The sequence below is a fragment of the Galeopterus variegatus genome, unplaced genomic scaffold (genome assembly GCF_000696425.1).
Source record: "Galeopterus variegatus unplaced genomic scaffold, G_variegatus-3.0.2 Scaffold2133, whole genome shotgun sequence".
NCBI lineage: Eukaryota > Metazoa > Chordata > Mammalia > Dermoptera > Cynocephalidae > Galeopterus > Galeopterus variegatus.
In genome coordinates this window covers 43,288-65,284 of record NW_007728244.1, presented here as the reverse complement: position 1 = coordinate 65,284, position 21,997 = coordinate 43,288, and the positions used below count along the sequence as shown (strand labels likewise).

The following is a 21,997-nucleotide window of genomic DNA, read 5'->3' as shown; positions in this document are numbered from 1 at the left end:
TGCTGCTGCTAAGCTTTGGGGTACAGAAGGCAAGTGGGTCACGGTCCCAGGCCCAGAGGTTTGTGGCCCCGTGGCCTCGAGTGGGCACACTGTACCTGGCACGCACAGACTTCAGGCGGGGTGGCTGTGCCTGGGGAAAGTGAAGGGGTCACTGCCCGGCGGTCCCGCTTTTTTGCCGCACGCAAGCTGGGGAAATGTGTGTCTGAGCTCCCGTCTGGGAGCGTGTCGTCGGGGTGTGTCCCTCCAGCGACTTCGGGCACGGCCGCGTCGGGACACATCAGTCTGCAGGTTCTGCCCGCGCCCCACCCACCTCCTCGGCCTCTGCGAGAACCGACGGCGGGGCAGGGCCAGGTGCGCGGGGGGCGGGGCCCGAGTCCGCGGGGCGGGGCCCACGTGGATGACGCGCAGGGCCACGCCCCCACCTTGGGACAGACCCGGAAGCGGCGGCGGCGCCCCTGGGGGAAGATGGCGCCCTCGGGGCTGAAGGCGGTGGTTGGGGAAAGTGAGTGCCTCCTCTAGGCCGGGCTCTGGCGTCTCTTGGGAGGCGGGAGCCGGGGGCACACGGACTCTGGGACCCCGGGACCCTGGAGGTGGGGAGTTGGGGCCGCGCTGGGTGCCCGAGCACCTGACCCTCGAGGGGGCGGGCGGGGACATGGTCCTTGCTGGACGCCCCGAGGGGGCGGCTGGGGAATGTCGCAGGCTGGGTCCCGGACTCCTGAGCCTCCTAGGGTGCCTGCGCGGGGAGGGCACAGCCGGACGCCCAGACTCCCGGGTCTCTGAGGCCGGCAAAGTTGGAGGGTTGGACTTTTGGGGCCCCATGGTGCGGGGTCAGCGACCTCAGGTGGCGTGTTCAGGCCCCCAGAGGGTGGGTCGGGGGACGCCTTCTTCCTTGCCCCATCCTCAGGAGCCCCTTGCAGCGTGAGCACCCGGCGTCCCGGCCTCCCGGGTCCGGGTTCTTGGGGGAGGGGTGGAAGTCGTCCCTTCCCCGTCCCCGGATAGTTCCGGCCTCAGCTACTCCTTCCACCCTGGCGGTCCTGATAACAGTGGACGTGACCCTCTGACCGGGTGGGGCCACCCTGTTCCTTCTCCCCACTCCCTCCTCTGAGCAGGGCAGACTGTGGCTCAAACCCTTAGCACAACAGCTAATAAAGAAGCACTCCTGCACTGGGGTTGATGGAAAATGAAAAAACCTGTGATCCCATTTTATAGATGAGGAAACTGAGGCTGGAGGTTAGCTGAGATGACCACAGCCAGGCACGCCTCAGAATTGGGAACCAGGGCTCCTGCATGGTAGTCCGGGGGGGACTGATGGAGGTGCAATGGGGGTCTTGCTGAAACCCCCACAGCAAGAAAACTTGAGGTAGCAGGAGGCAAAGCCGAGAACCCAGCTCAGAAAGCAGGTAGCCCTGTGGAGGAACCCTGCTTTCCACTTAGGCTTTCATCCAAAACATATTTATCAAGTGGCTACTTATGCCCCAGGCATGTTGCCTGGTCTCTGATAACCTCGGTTTCCTTGTCTGTAAATTGGGGGTGATGCCAGGAGCTACTCCACAGGTTTGGGTGTAGGAGTAAATGGGAGTTAAGATGGGGTCCAGCCCCGAAGCCGAGAAGTCTAGGGACCACAGGACCGGCATCCTGAGCCCTCCCCGCCCTCCCTTCCCTGCAGAGATTTTGAACGGAGTCATTCGGAGCGTCAAAAAGGATGGGGAGTGGAAGGTAGGGGTGAGGCAGAATGCCTGGGTACCCAGAGGCAGCCCCTTGTCCAAACCCATGGGGAGGCCCTGAATGTGGGACCCTGAGAGCTCTTGGAGGAGGCCGTTGGTCAGGCAGGTGGGTCCTGGGTCCTCCTGGGGCCGGCTATGGCCTCTTCTGTCCATCCGTCCTGACAGGTGCTCATCATGGATCATCCAAGCATGCGCATTCTGTCATCCTGCTGCAAAATGTCAGACATCCTGGCCGAGGGCATCACCAGTGAGTGGATGCCCCCACCCCATGCTCCCTGACATCCCTGAATGTGGGGCCCCCTCTGGGGTGCATTCCTTGAGGATTCCCGTCAAATTTCCCAGAACTCCAAGTAGGCAGCTCCCTGCATAGACAGCCAAGAGCTGTCTTGTGACCTAGTACATTCCCCAAATGTGCAGGCCGAGTATGGGAACCTGTGGTATGTAGACCTCGCACACAGGACTCCCTGGCTGCGACCCCTGAGGGCTCGGCCTCCCTGACCATGTAGCCCTGTGTGTGGAGCACCGTGCAGCACTCCCAGGATGGACTCTGAATGTGGGGCTCCCAGAATGCATTGCCTTTTATGGGTGCCCCTGGGGGTATGGCTGTGCAACCCCCAAATGTGCAGAACCCTACCTGTGTAGCTCTTAGCTGGATGACCCCCTAGGTGTGTATCTCCTGCTTAGGAACTTCAGGGCGTGCAGCCCCCCTGAGTATCCGGCCCTTCTTCCCAAGCATCCAGCTCCCCAAACCTGGGACTCCCCATGTGCCCCTGGCCTGGTGCCACGCACCTACGTGTGCCCCTTTCTCTGTTCCTACTAGTTGTTGAAGATATCAACAAACGGCGGGAACCCATCCCTAGCCTGGAGGCCATATATTTGCTGAGCCCCACAGAGAAGGTGCCTATGTGGGCAAGCGTGTGCATACATGTGCATGTGTGTGTATGTGTGTGTGCATGTGTGTGCATACATGTGTGTATATGTGTGCATGTTTGTGGGTGTTCCTGAGTGTGTGTGCATGCCTCTGTGCATGTTTGCACATGGTGGGGGATGGGCAGCTGCTGGAATGGGTCTGGGGGTGCAGGGCCAAGGCCAGGCCCAGAGAGTGACCCGCATTCCCCAGTCGGTTCAGGCCCTGATTGCAGACTTCCGGGGTACCCCGACCTTCACCTACAGAGCGGCACATGTCTTCTTTACCGACAGTGAGTGAGGAAAGCCAGGGGTGTGGGGGGCTGGGGCAAGGGGCGCGGGGCTGCTCTGGTCAGACACCCCCCTCCTGTCCATCCCAGCCTGCCCAGAGCCCCTGTTCAGTGAGCTGGGCCGCTCTCGTCTGGCAAAGGTGGTGAAGACGCTGAAGGAGATCCATCTGGCCTTCCTGCCCTATGAGGCCCAGGTACCCCCAGGCTAGTCCTGGGCAGGGGGTGGGGGTCCATGACCAAATGTCCCAGGTTCCCTTAGAAACGGACACTGAGACCAAGGTTTGAGCACAAGTGAAGGGAACACCGGTAAGGAGTCAGAGAGGGAAGGAACCAATGCAGGGATCATAGTGAGCCCTCGCCACTGGGTGACTACGGTCCTGTCCCACTGAGAACTGCAGTGGGCAGTGTAGAGTGTGCCTCAGTGTTATCCAGCTCAAGGGAGAGGAGGCCGGGGTGTTTATCTGCCGACTCCTCCAGGTAGTGTGTAGGGACTACCACGGCCTGCCTTGAGATTAGCAAAGCAGGCTCCAGACCCCAGAGAACAGCCCAGGGAGATGCAGGTGGCAGTGGCTTGAAGTCAGGCAGGTGTGCGCACCTGTAGCAACAGCCCTGGCACTTCTGTTCCCCAGGTATTCTCCCTGGATGCCCCCCACAGCACCTACAACCTCTACTGCCCCTTCCGGGCAGGGGAGCGGGTACGGCAGCTCGAGGTGCTGGCCCAGCAGATTGCCACACTGTGCGCCACACTGCAGGAGTACCCGGCCATCCGCTACCGCAAGTGGGGATCCCACGCAGCCCCCACCCAATGCTGCCCCCTAACCTGGACCCCATCTGGCACCCAACCTTTAACCTCCCTTCTAATTCCAGCATCTGTCCTCCCCTGGCCCCTGACCTCCATCCTCAGCCTCACCCTAGACCCCCATTCTGTGCCCTCCCCGACCCCCCCGCCTTGATGCCCCCATGTCTGACTGCACCACCTCTAGGGGCCCGGAGGACACGGCCCAGCTGGCCCACGCTGTCCTTGCCAAGCTGAATGCCTTCAAGGCAGACACCCCCAGTCTGGGCGAGGTGAGGAGGTTGCTGGGGAGGTGGGGCCAGGCCCCAGCCAGTGTCAGGGTTGTTGTCCTCATCCACGCCTGGCCCCACCCCCAGGGCCCTGAGAAAACCCGCTCACAGTTGCTGATCGTGGACCGGGCAGCAGACCCGGTGTCCCCGCTGCTGCATGAGCTCACGTTCCAGGCCATGGCCTACGACCTGCTGGACATCGAGCAGGACACATACAGGTGGGTGGACTGGAACTCGCCCCCCGCCACCGCTGCCCACTTAATGGCCCTGACTCTCACCTCTCACACTCCTTCCGTCCCACAGGTACGAGACAACAGGGCTGAGTGAGGCGCGGGAAAAGGCGGTGCTGCTGGACGAGGACGATGACCTGTGGGTGGAGCTGCGTCACATGCACATTGCGGACGTGTCCAAGTGCGTGCGTATGTGGGGAGTGCTGGGGACGTGGGTCCTACCCAGATCCCCCCCCCCTCCCCCATTGTGGGACTGGTACTTGGCCGTGGGGGCCCTGCTGAGCGCCCTTCTACAGGCCACGCCCCTCAGCAGCACACTTGACCAGCCTACACCCATATCCCCCAGTGTGGGCTTATACCCACGGGCTGGTGCCTGGACCCGTGTGCCCTAGCTCCCATCCCCAGCTTGTGGGACCCCTGCAGCGCCCTCACTCTGCCATCTTGGTACCAGCCCCCAATCTCACCCCTGCCCACCCTCATGGCTAGGAGGGTTACGGACCTTCTGAAGACATTCTGTGAGAGCAAGAGGCTGACCACTGACAAGGTAGGGGTGGGCCTAGTTACGGTCACTGGGCGGCTGCAGAGGAAGCCCCTCCGCATGGGGGGCGGGGCCTCAGCTTGGATCCCCAGCCTGGAGTGGGGCCCTCGGGTGGGCAGGGCCGAGCCTCACACCTGCCCCCGTCCTCTCCCACCCCCGCCCAGGCCAACATCAAAGACCTGTCCCACATCCTGAAAAAGATGCCACAGTACCAGAAGGAGTTGAACAAGGTGAGCTGGGGCGGAGGGGGGCGTGGTACCCGGCCCTGGACTGCCGGGCCCTCAGCCCTGTGGTCTGTCCTGCTGTCTGCCTTGACTTCGCCTCTGTAACCCCCCACTTCCACGCCCCACCCCGCAGTATGCCACGCACCTGCATTTAGCTGACGACTGTATGAAGCGCTTCAAGGGCTTAGTGGAGAAGCTCTGCGGCGTGGAGCAGGTAGGGGCGGGGCCTGCCGAAGGGGCGGCCCCATAGGGGAGGTGGGGTTCGGGGTGGGGCTTTAGGTAGAACCTGGGTGAGGGGCGGGGCCTGTGGAGAGGTGAGGACCCAGGTGAGGGGCGGGGCCTTGGAGAGGTGGAGCCAGGGTAAAAGGCACGGTTTGGGGGAGGAGCAGGACCTGTGGAGAGGCTGTGTCCCCTGAGAGGGGAGGGACCTTGGGAGACCTGGAGCAGGGATGAGGTGGGAACTGAAGGCCTTGCCGAGGACCCTGGGGATGTCCCTGCCCTGCCTCCCCACCCCCACCACCCGTAATAGCTGCCTGGACAGCTGACCCCCGTGCTCCCCAGGACCTGGCCATGGGCTCCGACGCAGAGGGCGAGAAGATCAAGGACGCCATGAAGCTGATCGTGCCGGTGCTGCTGGATGCATTGGTGCCAGCCTATGACAAGATCCGGGTCCTGTTGCTCTACATCCTTCTACGAAATGGTGGGTGGGGACTTTGGGGGTCTTGGGATTCCCGGTTCCCTGGTGTCTCCAACCGTCCTAGGAACCTGTCAACTCCACAATTCCTCTGTCCGTGGGATGCCCCCAGCTCACCAGGCATGCTAAACCCCAGAGATCCTCTCTGGACCCTGGAACCTTCCTCCCTTGACCTGGGTACCTTCCATTGACATGAGGGCCCCCCTGTTGACATCGGGACACCCAAATCTGTGACTTCTCCAGAGTTAGGGCTCCCTCAACTAATTCTGGGGGACCCGTCAACCTATCCCCTATGGGGTCCCCATCCAGAATCTCCCTGACATCAGAACTCCCTCTTACACTAGCCCCAGGGGCTTCCTGGGTCCTGGGACCGCCTCAGCCCACCCCAGTCCCCTTAACCCAGGAGTCCACATGCCTGCCCCTAGTCGCCCACCCATGCCCCTCCTGCAGGTGTGAGTGAAGAGAACCTAGCCAAGCTGATCCAGCACGCCAACGTGCAGGCCCACAGTAGCCTCATCCGGAACCTGGAGCAGCTGGGAGGCACCATCACCAACCCCGGGGTACGCCGGGGGCGGGCTGGAGGGTCAGAGACCAGGCGGACGGGGGTGTGGGCATCGGGGGACACCTTGGGAGAGGGCTTGAGTCGGGGCCCTGGGGGGCAGAGGGTGCCAGAGCCATCCCAGTGCTGGGTCACATGATAGGTGAAGGGTGGAGTGTGGTCACTGCCACACTGGTCCTGGTGGGGATGCAGTGCAGGGCTTGTGGTCTGAGTCGTAAGGGTTGCTAGCGGGGTCCCCAGCATTGGGGGGTAGGGCATACAATCAACCTGGCGCTCCTGGAGGTCTCAGAGGAACCCCCCCAACACCCACACACAGCAGCTTCCTGTGCTCAGCTCTTGGTTTAGCCTCCCCTGTCTCTCTCTGGTCCTGCACGTCCCACCTCCCCCGACCCTGTTTCCACCATGGCTTTGCGGCTCTCTTGTGTGTCCCCACCCCGTCCCCATCTCTCTGCCTGTCCCTTATCTATCTCGCTGTGCCTGTTTCTCTGTGTCCCGCATCTCTCTGTCTCCCATCTTTCTCTTTGTTCCCTGTCTCCCTGTCTCTTTCCTCCTGTCCTTGTCCCCCTCCATCATGCCCATCTGTCCCTCTCTGTGATGTTTCTCTTTGTCCCTTGTCTCTCTGCTCCTATCTTTTTGTTTCACTGCCTCTGTATTTCTTTTTTTCTATCTTTCTGCTTCTCTCTTTCACTTTCCCATCTTTGTCTGCAACCCCCACCCCTCCAGCCAGACGAGGCCTCAGCCCCGTCTGTGACCCGCCTCCTTCTCCCCAATCCCCCCATCGCCCCGCCTGGCCCCGCCTGTAGGGCTCGGGGACTTCCAGCCAGCTGGAGCGGAGGGAACGCACGGAGCCCACTTATCAGCTGTCCCGCTGGACTCCGGTCGTCAAGGACGTGATGGAGGTACTGTGGGTGGGCGGGCAGGGGGCTGGGGCCACCAGTCTTCCCCTGATCCAGCCGGAGGCTCAGCCTTCCTCCTGCTCAGGGCACTAAGCCTCAGGGCTTAATGGAAAATCCCTCATTACTGGCATCCCCTGGTACCTGATCTGCTCTGCCTAGGGGGGCACCCCACACCCACACCCGAGGAATTGGGGCGGCGAGGGGCCCTGGCTGGGGGCCTCACTTCCTCTCCACCCACCTGCTACATCCACTGTGCCCCTCTCCGTTTTCTTCCCCTGCCTGGCCCCAGGAGCCCTCCCCCACGCCAGCCCCTGGACATCCTGCAACCCAAAGCAGACACGTCAGATAGTGACGAGCCAGCGGCTTGGTGCTTGGCTTCCTGCCTGTCCTCCAGAGTTCTGGCCCCCTCCTCCCTGGGAGTCCAGCGACGTTGGCCTCCTCATCCCCAGGGGCCAAGGATGCCTGGACTCTTGGGTCCCTGAAGGGCCGGGGATCCAGACTGTTGGATCCCCAAGGAACTGGGGGCTCAGATTATTGAATCCCCAAAGGGCTGGGGGTGTAAACTCCTTGATCCCCACGGGACCGCATCTACAATCTGGACCTGCAGGGGCTGGGGGTTCAGACTACTGGATCCCCAAGAGGCTAGTGGTATAGACTCCTGGATCCCTAAGGGTTGGGGGTCTTGACTCCTGGGTCCCCAAGGGATACCAGACCCCTGGGTCTTCAAGGAGCAGGAGGTTAGATGGTGGCTTCTGTCTGCCAGGATCTTGGCACCTGAACACACCTGGTGGAAGAAGGGACCCCAGACCCTTCGCCCTGTCTTCTGGGGCTCCTCTCCTAAACCTCCCTCTCCGGCTGCCCAGGATGCCGTGGAGGACCGACTGGACCGAAAGCTGTGGCCCTTCGTGTCTGACCCTGCGCCCATGCCCAGCTCCCAGGCCGCTGTCAGGTGAGGGCCCCGGGGACACCCCCCATGCCCAGGCCTGTGTTAGGTGGAGGGCATGGCAGTGGCGGGGTCTCCTGCCTGGATTCACCTCTGCCCCCTCCCCTGCACAGTGCCCGCTTCGGCCACTGGCATAAGAACAAGGCAGGCGTAGAGGCTCGGGCTGGGCCCCGGCTCATTGTGTACATCGTGGGCGGCGTGGCCATGTCAGAGATGAGGGCGGCCTACGAGGTGACCAAGGCCACCGAGGGCAAGTGGGAGGTGCTTATTGGTGAGTAGCCAGGATCAGAGTTTCTAGGGGTCTGGGGTTCCCAGGAAAGGGGTCATCTGGGGGTGGACTTCCATGTTCCTAGGTTTCTTCAGTCCTTAGAGTTGGGGGCCTGGTTTGTGAAGGCACGAGACAGCGTCCCCACCTCCCTCATCACCCCTCCTGCCCAGGCTCCTCACACATCCTCACCCCAACCCGCTTCCTGGACGACCTCAAGACGCTGGACCAGAAGCTCGAGGATATTGCCCTGCCCTGACCCTGTCCCCCCTGTCCCCTGCTCCTTCCATTTCCAGAGAAATAAACTCTTCCCGTGTCTACCAGCCAATGTCCACCTCACTTTCTTTCCAAGGGAGCCCCTGGGAGCTGTGCTGGGCCAGTTGTGCCTCAGGACCCCACTGTGCCCTATTGTCTTGCCCTGTTGTCCCGCCAGAACCTTTCCCTGGCCCCCGAAGGCATCATCTTTTTTTTTTTGGCAGCTGGCCCTTGACCTTGGTGTTATCAGCATCCCTCTTCCTCACCCCGAACTTAAGAACTCAGGCCCTCGTTTGAATAGTGGCTCCAAGATGTAGCTGTGAAGCCTCAGCCAGATGGCTGTGTTCCCCGTTCAAAAGCGGGGGCTGACAATAGTGGCTGCTTTGCAGAGGAGATAACAGTACAGGACAGCTGGTGGCGTAGAGGCAGGACAGTGGCTGTTACTCTTTTGTCACTAGAATTATTTTGACTCCTCCAGCAGGATTGTTTTGTCTGCAGCTTCCGGGGTCAGAGCCTGCATTTAGCAAAGTCCCTACTCATCCTGCCCAGCCCACAGGGTTCACAGGGGCTCTGGACTGCAGGACTTACCAGAGCCTTTAATTTGTTATAACAAAGGACCACAGACTGGGTGACTTAAACAGCAGAAATGTATTGTCTCACAGTCCTGTAAGCTAGAAATCTGAGATCAAGGTGTCAGCAGCTGGTTCCTTCTGAGGCCTCTCTCCTTGGCGTGTAGACGACTGTCTTCTCCCTGTGTCTTCACATGGTCATCCCTCTGTGTGTCTGTGTCCCCATCTCCTCTTATAAGGACACCAGTCCTATTGGATTAGGGCCCACCCTAATGACCTCATTTAAATTTAATTACCTCTTTAAAGACTCTCCCCAAGTACAGTTGCATTCTGAGGTACTGGGGGTCAGGACTTCAGCATGTGAATTGGGGTGACAGGGGGCACAAGTCAGTCCATTGCAATGGGCTAAAATGAGGTGGGAGTGAGACAGATAAGGACCCTTCTCTCTGGGGCACAGACACAGCCAGGCAGGTCATTAGAGGCAAGGGGGGCTGTGGGAGCCTAGAGGACACCCTCATCCATCCAGTCATTGGCGATCAGGAAAGACTCCCTGGAGGAGGCGAAGTTTGAGTGAAAAATGAAAATGAGAAGGGCAGGGCACCGAGGAGGTCTCTGGGGCGTTAGAGGGAAGGCTACTGACCAGCAGCAGGATCTGAGAACCGCGTAGAGCCCCGCAGGCCGCGGTGAGGATTTTGGTCCGTGCTGGGGCAATGGGAAATCCTAGAAGGGATCTAAGCTGGGGCAGGTGGGACGCAAGACTCATGCTGGCCCTGCAGCTCTGCTGGGAGGGGTGTCTGGGAAGGGGTGGTGGGTGGGCAAACGGGGCATTTTGATTTTGAGGTCACAGATCCTTTTGAGAATTCAGGGAAACCTAAGGAAACTCTTCCCAGCAATATTGCACACACAGTTTAGCAGGTGGGGCCTAAGAAAAGCACAAACCCCTCTGATTCAGCAGTTCCACTTATTAGGATTTCCCGGAGTCTCCCACCAGGGCAGAAAGGTGGATGCGCAGAGTCGTGGGTTGCATGGGGTGCGGGGTAGAAAGTGGGTCGGTGCAGACCCCTGAGACGGCCCGTCCTGGATACGCGGCTGCCGGGCCCAGCCCGGCCTCGGCAGGGACGCGTTTGGAGACGGAGGGAGGTGGGGTGAGAGACAGATGGTTTTAAAGTTTAAAATTTAGACTCACCTCCCTGGAAAGCCACGAGTTCCCCCCGGACTCGTTTATGTAGGTAAAAGTTGTGAGCGCCAGGGGGCGCTGTGGCTCAATTTTCCGGTTTCTTTGATCTTTCGCGGCTGTAACTGGAGCTCGGGTGACCCTAATCAGAGACGACTGGGAGGAAGGCCAGGCGTTATGCAGTGGCTCCCAGCGGAGACGAAACTCTGCTGCTTAAACCGCCTCCGCCTCTGCTCCTTATGTCCAGGTGTTGTGATGCCTCTGCACTGAACACAGGTCCTGATTCTGCATATATTCGCTGGCCCCTGTGGGCGACAGTAGCTGGCACTATCAGGCCCTAACGGCGTTTCACGCCAAGCCCTACACACGCATTGTGCTGAATCCTCAAAACCCTCCTATGAGAGTAAAATCCAACCTTTTTTCTCTGCGTCCTACAAGATCCCCTCCGCAACCCCATTTCTCACCTCACTGCTGGTCCTGTCGCTGTCCCTCAAACACACCACAGTGTTCCTGCCCCAGGACCTTTGCACCTACTGTTCTCCTCACCTGCAATACTGCAACTCCGACTCTTTGGACCCCTTTCTCCTTCCTGTCTCAGCCCAAACGTCACCATCTCGGAGAGGCCTCTGCTTTACCTCCTCCCGATGTTGATGACTACTTGCTGTGTTTTCTTTTCCATTCTTTCCCCCATCCCAGTCCTGCTGTGCCCCCTATGAAAAGGTTAGAGCTACAGTTTCCACTAGGATATCTCACTGATGGGGCCTGGTACTTACCTGTTGCATCACATCAGGGGGTTTGTAATGTCACCTGGCTACAATGGATCACTTTGTGGGTGTCCCTAATAACTCTCCACATAAAGGTGTTGGCAGCCCATCCATCTCTGGTCCGTTATTCCCGACTGTACCATTCCTTCCGCTGGAATGTAGTTCTTCTGATTTTGGGCCCCTGGCTGGTATGGGGATCTGAACCCTTGACCTTGGTGTTATCAGCACTGCCTTCTAACCAACCGAGCTAACCGGCCAGCTGAGCTATGGTTCTTCTCCAAAGAACTTCCTCTTTCTCTCAGCAACTAGTTGGTTTGTACAGAAAGTAATGAGCTGTTGCATTTTCTTTTGTACTATTTGTGGGGTGTCCAGGAGGCAATTGGACTCATGAGCTCATCAGGGAGGCCTGGAATGGGGACAGGTCCGAGGGTCACCTGTGGTTGCATGGTAAGCATATAGGAAGCACCCAGGAACCACTTGACACCATAGTAATCATAATAACAGTAATTAGTTATTGTGATTACTAGGTGGGAACACTGGTGATCATGTTTATTTTATTTTCTGTTTTTTCATTTTATTTTTGGTTTTGGCAGCTGGCCTGGACTGGGCCTTGACCTTGTGATCATATTTATTTGTATGCACTAGGAGGTGGGAGTTCTCTGCCCTGTGCTACAGAGGACACTCTAGAATGATAAGTCATTGAAATATCCAGAGGGAAAGGTTTGTGGTCTTGAGGTTGCTCAGCTTTATTTTTATCTATTTTTTTGCTCACACAGAAACCAAGCTTATTATTTATTTCTTAAAAATAAAAAGAACCGGCTAGTTGGCTCAGCTGGTTAGAGCATGGTGTTATAACATCAAGGTCAAGGGTTTGGATCCCCTTACTGGCCAGCTGCAAAAAAAAAAAGGTAAATAAACTCATTGTAGAGAAATCCCTCCTCCTCCTCCTCCTCCCCCTAAGGGTGAGGGGCTATCCAAGATAGCTGGGGAGTCAAGTACAAGGGGGTGGGGACAGAGACTACTTTGCTGTCCTTAACACTCCCCAGCCATGTGGGGGGGGGGGAGGGAAGGGGGATTGTGATGAGCCCCATTGCCATGACCACCCCTACTTTGGTGAAAAGAAGGGAGAAGGCCCCCACGTCTCCCCAGAGGCTTGCCCCTTCAAAAGACTTCAGGTAGTGGTTAAGAGTCAGGCCTGGTCATGGTGGAAAGCCTAGGTGGAGGGGCAGCCTGCTCCCCTCCTGGCCTTGTGGCCTCTGTGACTAACGGGAGGGCCAGCCAGGTGGGGAGGGGCACTGCTGTACAGGATGCACTGGTCGCCTTGGTTAGTGGCCCCATTCACCCCCTTCCTCCTCCTCACCGGAGGCCTCAGCCTGAGATTCCTCTACTGAACCCTTAGGCCCCGAGGGACATGGGGACAGGGGGGCTGTAGACAGCCCTGCTTTGCCAGCCCAGGATCCAGTTGGGGCTCCTGCCCATTTGCAAGGCACCTTCACATTTTCCATTGGGGGGACTAGAGATCCTGGTTGCAGCTGGGTTGAGCACAGTGTTGGGGCTAATAAGGCCACAGGAGGTATCCATTTTAACCTTCCTGGCCCACTCTCTGCTAAATCCAGGTCATCCTGAATTAGGGCCACCACCGCAGGCCCTGCATTCTTTCGTCCCCGTGTTCCCTCTGCTTGGAGCCTTGGCTGGGCCAGGCGGGTGAGGGGGCAGCTTCCACCCTTATCAGAGGAACGACACTCGCTGCCCCCCTCCCTTGGCTCTGGGGTTGCTGCTGTCCCCTCCTGGTCCACAGCTCTGGAGGACAGAAGAGCTGTCACTGTCCAAGTCGGGGAGCTGGCTGCGCCCAGGTGATGGTGGATTCTTGGTCAAAGGTCAGCCCTTCTTCCGCTTGGGTGGGGACATTGAAACAGCGATGGTAGCGGTGGGACAGGCTAGCAGTGGGAGTGGTGGCAAGGCGGGTGGTGACTTTGCTCAACTTTAAAAAACATGAGTGGGTAGGGGGGTTAGCTCCGTTGGTTGGAGTGCAGTGTTATAACATCAAGGTCAAGGGTTCGGATCCCCGTACTGGCCAGCCGCCCAAATAAATAAATAAAATAAAAAAGCATGACGGTCCAGGGCATGTTGGACCTGCCAGCTGGACCAACAGGGGTGGCGGTGGGGATGGTGAAACTGGGGACCCTGTAGAGAAAGGGGGATGAGTAAGAAGGGTTTCGAGGCCTCCGAAGAGTGGCCCCGAGCAGGAAAAGGAAACATTAGCCAAGGAAAGCTCTGGGAGTGAGAAGAGTGAAGGAGGGAGGTCAGAGTCCGTGGAGGAAACAAGGGAGCTTCCTTTTTTTTTTCTTTTTTTTTAATTGCTCAAAATCTTAAAACCCAAGTTAGCCAACAGCTGCTGCCAAGAACATTGTGAAAAGGCATCTGCGGTGGGGAAATCGCCCTGCAAGTGGGAAGGTTCTACTCGGCTGGGACCAGAGATGGGGTCCCCAGGGCTGGGGGTGGGCAGGCAGGAAGGGGAAGTCGTACTGGTGCCCTCCCCAGCCCCCGGCTTGAGCGTCCGCAGTGTCCTTCTGAGATCACTCCGAGACTCAACCTCTGGCTGGAAAAATGGTAATGAGATGGTGACATTTATGAAGTCCTTGCTCCATGTCATCCCCTGTCCCGGACAGTCGATGTAGACTCACATCAAATGGTCCTCACCACGACCCTGCGAGGTTGTCACTAGTAACGCTCCTATTTCACAGATGGGGAAACTGAGGCCCCAGAGGTGCTTGTCCACTTGCTCAAAGCCACACAGCTAGTGGACTTGAGCTGGGCCTTGATCCCAGGAAGGCGGTCCAGCTTCCTTCTGCATACACCAACCTCTGCTTTAGTTGCCTGGGCACCCTGTGCTGAGTCAGGAGAGAGGGTGAGGCAGGAACGGGCTGGGAGGAGACAGGGGGGGTCCGACAACACTGTTTCTGCCCGCCTAGACTTTGCCTTTCCCGTCTGCCCCCCACCTCCCGCCGCCTCACCTTGCTATGGGTGGGAGATAGCTCTGGTTAAAAGTAAGGATTGTGAGCTGGTTAGAGCTCCGTGCTGCTAACACCAAGGTCAGGGGTTCGGATCTCCATACCTGCCAGCAGCCAAAAAAAAAAAAAAAAAAAGCAGGGATTGTGGCTTTGGACAAGTCTGGCTGTAAATCTAGCTGGCCGGATGAGCTTTTGGACGGGCCCCTCCTCCCCCAGCACTGGTTTTCCCATCTGTGAAATTGCAGGGGGCTGTTGCAATAATCCATGGGGGCGGTGCGTGTGTAGACCTGGGGCTCATGGTGGAGACTGCAGAGCTGGGAGGGGGGCGGCTCAATTTTATTCCAGGAAACTGTGGCCAGACCGCCCCCCACCCCCTTCCCTTCCATCCACAGTTCCTCAACTGGGGGCGGGTTGCTCCATAAAGCACCCCCCGCCCCCATTTCTTGGTTACTTCTGGGGAGTAGGGAGGCGGGGGACTTTTATTTTATAAACGTCTGTGTTCTTTGATTCCTTTTAAAAGAAGGATACTTTATTTCTTTATTTTTGTTTCTTTCGGTTTTTTTTCTTTCTTTTTTAATTTCTGCCATTTCTTTAAAAATAAATAAATAAAAGCCAAAAAACAGAAGGCGTAGGTCAAAGGCTACATAGTAGCAGACACCTAGTTGGAAAAGGCCAGAGATATAATGTGCAACAGGAAGGCAGTAGCTGATAATAGTGTACTGTATTGGACATTTTTGCTAAAACAGCAGATTATAGGTGCTTTTGCCACACACACAAAAATGACCACCTATGTGAGATGATGGGATGGACATGTTCGTTTGCTTGAGCATAGTCATCTTTTCACTATATGTATCTCAAAACACCATGCTGTACACTTTAAATATATACAATTTGATGCATTAAAACAAATAGAAAAAGAAAAACTGTTGGAATATTCTCAAAAGAACATCAGTGTTTGTTTTTTTTTTTTTTTTGTCATTTTTTATTTTTGGTGGCTGGCCAGTAAGGGGATACGAACCCTTGACCTTAGTGTTACAAGGCCTTGCTCTAACCAACTGAGCTAAGTTTTGTTGGTTTGGGGGTTTTCTTTGGAAGAAAAGCTGGGATGGCGGCTTCAGCCATCCACGAAGCCCCCCAGATCCTAGCCCCTTTTTGTGGCTGATGTGTGAAGGTTCTGGTGTCAGCTCCAGACCTGGGTTCAAATCCCAGTTTCTCCGGGCCCTGGCTGTGTGACCCAGGATAAGTTACTTAGCCCCTCTGAACCTCAGTCTCCTTTTGTGAAGTGGAGATAATGATTATACCTACCTGACTGGGTGGTTGTGGGGATTGAACAAGTTTGTCTATATAAATGGCTCAACACAGGGTTAAGCACTGAACTCACAGGGAGTCTTGAAGTGAGAGATTTGTCAGGAAGGGAGGGTCCCCTGGCAGGAGCATTCAGAGGCGGGAGTGGGTCTCCTCGAAGGAAAACTTAGGGTAGTTAACACTGGAAATCTCTTAGAATATTCACCACCCAACCTCCAGATTCTCACTGCCCCTTGTCCTAAGGCACAGCCTGGCCCCAGTGGGTCCTGCCAGAGCCACCCGCCTGTCCTCTGGCAGCTACTCAGACTCCCATTCTGCAAGCTGGATTTTCTATAAGTTGGAAGTGTTTGCATAAATGGGCCCCGGGGTGCTCTCCAGCTCTTTGCTAGCAAAATCTGGCAGTGGCCCAGATTTTGCTTTAATTTGACATCATTCACGTGGGAGAGGAAGCAAGTGCCAATGATTCTTTTCTAATTTGGCAGAGCTCCCTGACATGATGACAGTGTCACTAGGGCAACAAGTTGTCACCTAGTAAGGCAGCCAGTCTGCAGTGCAGGTTTCCTCTGGAGGTGGGTTTTAGGCAGGGGCAGCAGTTTCTAGGCTTCTGAGTGACACGAGCCCCTTTGTTCAAATAAAGCTTTGAGGACAGATGTTCATTAACAGAGAGAAGAACAGGCTGCTGCAAACAATTATGAATATTCACAAGGAAATCCAGTTGTGTGGGGCAGAAAAATCCTCTTTGTGGCTTCAAGGACACAGAGGCTGTTTCCTTCGGGTCTTTTGGAAACCCCTTTTTTTCCAACTATAACTTATTCATTTATTTTATTTTTATTTTGTGGCGGCTGGCTGGTTCAGGGATTGAACCCTGCATGCTGGTGTTATTAGCATCACACTCTAACCTACTGCGCTAACCAGCCAGCCCTCCAACTGTAATTTAAATGATAAGTATTTGGTGGTGATGATTATATGACTGCATATAAAATTTTACTGTATGTAAATGATACCTTAATAAAACCCAATTTAAGAAAAGTAATACTTGGAAAAACCAAAACATGCAGCAGGCAGGTATATACATTTGTCAGAAAGCATCAGACAGAACATTTAAGATAGGTGCATTCTATTGTACGTAAATTATACTTCAGTACAATCGATTTTTTTAAATGATAAATATGTGATTATTCTCGTTTCTGGGATTTTATTAGATAGCATTAGATGCAAAATTGAGGCCAGTGGAGCTGTTTTACTGCTACAACTCAGAAGGAATTAAAGGACTTTATTTTTTAAAAGAGAACTAAATGGCATGTAGTCCTTTCCTGCCACTGAAGCAAGGGTTTTCAAACTGGGTGCCTAGGGAACCCTAGAGGTTCCACACCCACCCTGCTTTCTACTCAGTCTGAAGTCAGCCCTGCCCACTTCTGTGCCCCTCAAAATCTGACCCTTTAAAGACTAAAGGGTTTGAAAATCAGAGTTTCCCCCAAATGATTTGCGTCTTTCTCCCAAGCTACATTGTGCTCAGGCTATGTCCAGGGTCTTTCAGGAGGAGGAATGATCTGGGATTTTGGCAGGGAGAAGGTCCAGCCAGAAAGTGGGCTTGAAAGCTACTGCTGGGGCCACAAGAGAGGGACAGCATATGGGATTCCTTTCTCCCAACCAGGCTCTCCACCTTCCTGCCTGGCCCCTTTGCTTTCAATTCCTCAAAACTGGTGCCCTCCATCCTGCCTCAGGGCCTTGGGACTTGTAGTTCCCTCAACCCAGAAGGCCCTCCCTGGCTTGTTCTCTGAGTTCACTCCCACTAGCTCTCCAACCTCCGCTCATCCATCTCTTCCTCCATGTAGGGCCATGCAGGACTGGTACTTGAGGCTGACTGAACATTCTCTTGGTGATCTACTGGTGTCTGTCTTCCCTTGACAAACAAGGGCAGACTCCACGCCGCAGGGGCAGTGTCGGTTTGCTCCCTGTTGTAGATGCTTAGCGCAGCATCTAGCACCTAGTAGATGCTCAATAAATATTGCTCACGCTTTGGACCTGTGTCCACTGTTGTATTTACACAGGGAATCCCTACACACACACATGGCATTTTATCACCAATATTTATATACAAATATTGAAATATAACCAATTAAAAAATCTAAAAAAATTTTGCCTGTGTGTGTGTGGCTGTCCAGTGTGGAGAATCTGAACCCTTGACCTTGGTGTTATCAACACTGCACTCTAACCAACTGAGCTAACTGGCCAGCCCTGAAATATGTATACCACCATAGAGAAAAGTGTGCAAATGTTGCTTTGCCCCCCATGGATTTGTCACCCTTCTTCCTCTGGGTGACAGAGCTGCAAAGGATTACTCAAAGTCCATCTCTTCTGAGCAGTGAAAAGCCCTGAAGTGGTTAACTTCCCCGGAACCCTCAAGCAAGAGGCATCCATTTCCTTTGGGAAATTAACCCCAAATTGAAGTTCTCTTCCTGCATTTATTCTCCAAACCAGGAAGTTACAGGAAGAGAACATAGGTGGGGTTATAGTTTAACAATATAGGCTCATACCTTTCAGTGAAATGAGCCAGATGACATTCCATTAGACAATTAAGTGATCTTACAGCATTTTCTCAGTATTTTTACGTATCAATCAGTAACTAGTCTGTCCTTGAGCCAGCAACCTTGCTGTGCCACAAATCTTTATCTTAAAACAGAGATTTTATAGCCTGAGGAAAATTTCCTGTCCTCTGCAAGGTCAATATTTGAAACTGCAAGGCTTTGGAAAACCAGGCCCTGTGAAGTACATTTGCTTTAAGAATCCTCTACATGCAAATATGTGTGCGGCTCAAATTCTTCATGAACCCTCCTCCCCCCATAGGCCTTCTCTGTGCCCCTTGATTATAACTACCCTTGGCTCCCCAGGGAACTTCCATCCTCATTTCCAACAGCATAGAAGAGTTTGGCCTGTTTTTTGACCTTTTTTTAATAAATGAGCTTGTGTGGTATGTCTTCTTTTGTGTCTGGTTTCTTTTTTTTTAAAGAGAAGACAGGCAAAAGAGGAAGAATTTGTTCTTTGTGGGTAGAGCTGGAATGGACTCAGACACTAGAGAGAAAGTGTTGCTCAGTCAGGACCTGGAAGGTCCCCGGAAATGAATAGAAGGGATTGGAGAGTTTTAGATTTATTTATTTATCTTTTCCTTTTTGTCTTTTTTACTGACTGGCAACGGGATCGCAACCCTCGGTGTTGCGCCTGCACCGTGCTCAGCCCGTGAGCAGGAACCGGTCTCCACATGGGATCCGAACCCTCGGTGGGAGCGCCGCCGCGCTCCCAAGTGGCGCACTTCTCCAGTGCGCCACCGGGCCGGCCCTGTGTCTGGTTTCTATGCTACCATTACGTTGGTTAGAATGACCCAGATTAGGGCCGGCCCGGTGGCGCACTGGAGAGTGCGCTGCTTGGGAGCGCAGTGGCGCTCCCGCCGAGGGTTCGGATCCTGTGTGGAGACCGGTTCCCGCTCATGGGCTGAGCGTGGTGCAGACGCAACACTGAGGGTTGCGATCCCGTTGCCGGTCCCTGGTACGGGCGCGACACCAAGGGTTGCGATCCCGTTACCAGTCAGTAAAAAAGACAAAAAGGAAATAAATAAATAAATAAATAAATAAAAGAATGACCCAGATTATTGCACATAGCTGCAATTGATAGACTGATCTCTCCTTCAGACATTGCTGTAGACCAAGGTGGTCAGAACTTTCTCTGTAGAGGGCCAGATAGTAAACGAGTTCGGCTCTGTGAGCCATACAGTCTGTCACAACTATTTAATTCTACCATGGATGTGTGAAATAGGCCATAGATGCCACATTAAAGAGTGGCATACTGTGCTCTAAGAAAACTTTACTCACGGACACTGTAACTTGAATTTCATATCATTTTCTTGTATTGCTAAACATTAAAAAACTTGTTTTCCAAATTTTAAATTATAAAAACTGCTCGACAGTTCCTCAGAAAGTTAAACATAGAATTGCTGTATGATCCAGCAATACCACTCCTAGAACTCTTACCCAAAAGAATTTAAAGCAGGGACTCAAACAGTTACTTGTATATCCACGTTCATAGCAGCAATATTTAAAGAAGCCCAAAGGTGGAAGTAACCCAAGTATCCATCAACAGATGAGTGGATAAACACAATGTGTATGTATGTGAAGTGGGACATTATTCAGCTTTAAAAAAAGAAATGAAATTCTGACATGTGCTACAATGTGGATGAACCTTGAGGACATTGTGCTCAGTGACATAAGCCAGACACACAAGGACAGACACTGTGTGACCTCACTCACAGGAGGTCCCTAGAGTCATCAGATCCACAGAGACAGAAAGCAGAATGGTGGGTGCCAGGGGCTGGGGAGTGAGTGTTTAATGGGGACAGAGTTTCAGTTCGGGAAGATGAGAAAGTGCTGGAGATGGTGGTGGTGATGGCTGCACAGCCATGTGAATGTGCTTAATGCCACCGAGATGTGCACTTAAATATGGTTAAAATGGTAAATTTTATGTTATGTGTATTTTACCACAATAAAAATGCATTATATTGGAAACAAAATACAAACAAAAATGTAACAACCGTTCTTAGTTCGTGGGTGACCCAAGAGGAGATCTAGTCTGGACCTGGCCCACACGCATAGGTTGCCAATTTCTGCTGTAGATGATTCCATTGAAGGAATAAAATTTTTTTTTATCCATTCTGTTGCCCACAGGCATTTGGGTATGAACGTGAAATGCAGTTCTCACACAGGAGCATTATTTTAGTCACGCTGGCATCTCCTTTCCCTGCATACAAACTCCTATTTCCCCACCTGCCCTTCAGACGAAGGCCCCTGGAAATATCCGCCCAGTACCACCTCTTGACCAGTTCCCGGATGTGACAAAGGCGGGCGGTGGGGCCTAGAGCTCCCCACACCCTAGGCCCCTAGAGTCTGCTCCAGGGGCTTCCTCTTGGTCCCGGATGTGGGGTTGGTGGGGGGACAGGAGGGCAAAGGGATTTATTAGGCAAGACAGGAAGCCCCACACCCAGAAGCCTTAAAGACAGAGCTGTGGCACAGGAATTTGTGCATCTGCCAGATTTGGCCAGCCGAGTCATCCGAGTGGGTAAGTGACAGCTGCTCCTGTCCTTGCCATAGCCCCATCCCCGCGGGCCAAGCGGGGCCTCCATTGCCATCCCCCACGGGGTCTCGGGTCCCAGGTCCCTCAGGCTCCGGGGCCTGATCCTCGCCAACATGGAAAGAGGCTGACTCAGGTGTGGGTCCCTTTGTTCCCTCTTGCAGCCCCCGCAGGATGAAGGTTCTCTACCCCCTCCTCTTCCCGGTCCTGGGGCTGCTGGTGTCCAGCAGGTCACTGTGTCCAGTGGATGAAGCCATCAATATGAAAATCCAGGAGGGCACCAGCTACCAAAGTGAGACCCCCCATCCAGCCTCGCCAAGGGTCTCAGACGCCTCTCCCATCTGTGACAGGGATCTGACACCAGCTCAACCCCAGTGCTAACCAAACCTCAACCTCAGCCCCACCCGACCACAAGTTCAACCCCAATCCCACTCCTGACCCCCATCCAGCCCACCTTCACCTACAGCTCTGACCCCAAATGTCACTCCTCAAACTTTTCCTTAATCCAAAACACCCAAGGCAAGACAGGGGATCCTGGGAGGTGGTGAGCTCTCCACTAGGACCCCAAGGGAGTTTTCTTGACCCCCCACCTATGTCCAAAAGCAGGGGCGGCATAAGGATGGGGGGGCATCTTGGTCTGAAGCCCTTTCCTCCCACAGTTTCTGAGGCAATGAGAAAAATTGGCTTGGACTGCCGGACTGTCACCTCCAGGGGCGACCTGGCCACCTGCCCCGCAGGTGAGTGCATAAGTCTGTTATCCAGACTGCCAGCTCTGTTCCAAGTCCCCTGGGGCCCGCTCCCCCCATGCCCAGCCTCTGGAGTCTCAGCCTCTACTTTGCCAGGTTCCTGGACTGGACCCCCATCCTCGGAACCCCATAGCCTTAGGACACTGGTGTCCAGGCCCCCAGCCGCCCCGTTCCCCTCCTCCATGTGCCCAGTGCCCATTCCCTGATGGCAGCCTCCAGCCACCTCGATCCCCACCCCCGCAGCCTCCCAGCTCGGGGTCCAAGCTCCCCGGCTGTGCCCGCAGGCTTCGCCGTCACCGGCTGCACGTGTGGCTCTGCCTGTGGCTCGTGGGACGTGCGCGCCGAGACTACCTGCCACTGCCAGTGCTCGGGCATGGACTGGACTGGAGCGCGCTGCTGTCGCCTGCAGGACACCGCCTGAGGTCGCGCGTGCGCCGCGCAGGAGGGGCCAGGCCTGCTGTGGGGCGGGGCTGGAAATAAACCAGGAGCTGATGCGGATAATGGAGCCGACCAGGGTGCCGCGTGGTTTCTTTAGTGCGACGCTGGGGACTGATCTGGAGTCTCCAAAAAGAGCGGGGCGTGCAGATGCTAGAGGGATGGGGGGCGGGGCGCAGCTGTCTTTTGCACCATCCCCCTTCCTGCGAGAATGGGGCCTCAACTTCCCCTAATGACACCCACAGCCAAGGCTCATGGCCGCCTTTGCCAGGGGAAGTGAGTCTCA

The 21,997-nt window shown here is 55.1% G+C and overlaps 2 protein-coding genes across 5 annotated transcripts; both read left to right on the top strand.

Annotated features, from left to right (window-relative positions):
• The first annotated feature begins 422 nt into the window (after positions 1–422).
• Positions 423–8,657, top strand: STXBP2 (syntaxin binding protein 2). Of its 3 annotated transcripts, none has more exons than XM_008580592.1 (19): positions 423–502; positions 1,667–1,716; positions 1,890–1,971; positions 2,545–2,621; positions 2,845–2,923; positions 3,011–3,114; positions 3,550–3,698; positions 3,904–3,988; positions 4,073–4,203; positions 4,289–4,396; positions 4,702–4,759; positions 4,918–4,983; positions 5,111–5,191; positions 5,539–5,677; positions 6,122–6,231; positions 7,034–7,129; positions 7,990–8,075; positions 8,183–8,340; positions 8,508–8,657. In XM_008580592.1, exons 1-19 carry the CDS (start codon positions 466–468, stop codon positions 8,591–8,593), a joined length of 1,782 nt encoding a protein of 593 aa, XP_008578814.1. In that variant the 5' UTR covers positions 423–465; the 3' UTR covers positions 8,594–8,657. The 3 variants fall into 3 exon arrangements, with proteins under 3 accessions (XP_008578814.1, XP_008578815.1, XP_008578816.1); XM_008580593.1 differs by having other exon boundaries at positions 465–502; positions 8,423–8,513; XM_008580594.1 differs by lacking the exons at positions 8,183–8,340; positions 8,508–8,657 and having other exon boundaries at positions 466–502; positions 7,890–8,054.
• A 4,231-nt stretch (positions 8,658–12,888) lies between these two features.
• Positions 12,889–21,781, top strand: RETN (resistin). 2 transcript variants are annotated; one of them, XM_008580591.1, is made up of 4 exons: positions 12,889–12,973; positions 20,695–20,822; positions 21,190–21,267; positions 21,561–21,781. In XM_008580591.1, the coding sequence occupies exons 2-4, from the start codon at positions 20,705–20,707 to the stop codon at positions 21,695–21,697; spliced, it is 333 nt and encodes a 110-aa protein (XP_008578813.1). In that variant the 5' UTR covers positions 12,889–12,973; positions 20,695–20,704; the 3' UTR covers positions 21,698–21,781. The 2 variants fall into 2 exon arrangements, with proteins under 2 accessions (XP_008578813.1, XP_008578812.1); XM_008580590.1 differs by lacking the exon at positions 12,889–12,973 and adding an exon at positions 20,416–20,518.
• The last annotated feature ends 216 nt before the right edge of the window (positions 21,782–21,997 follow it).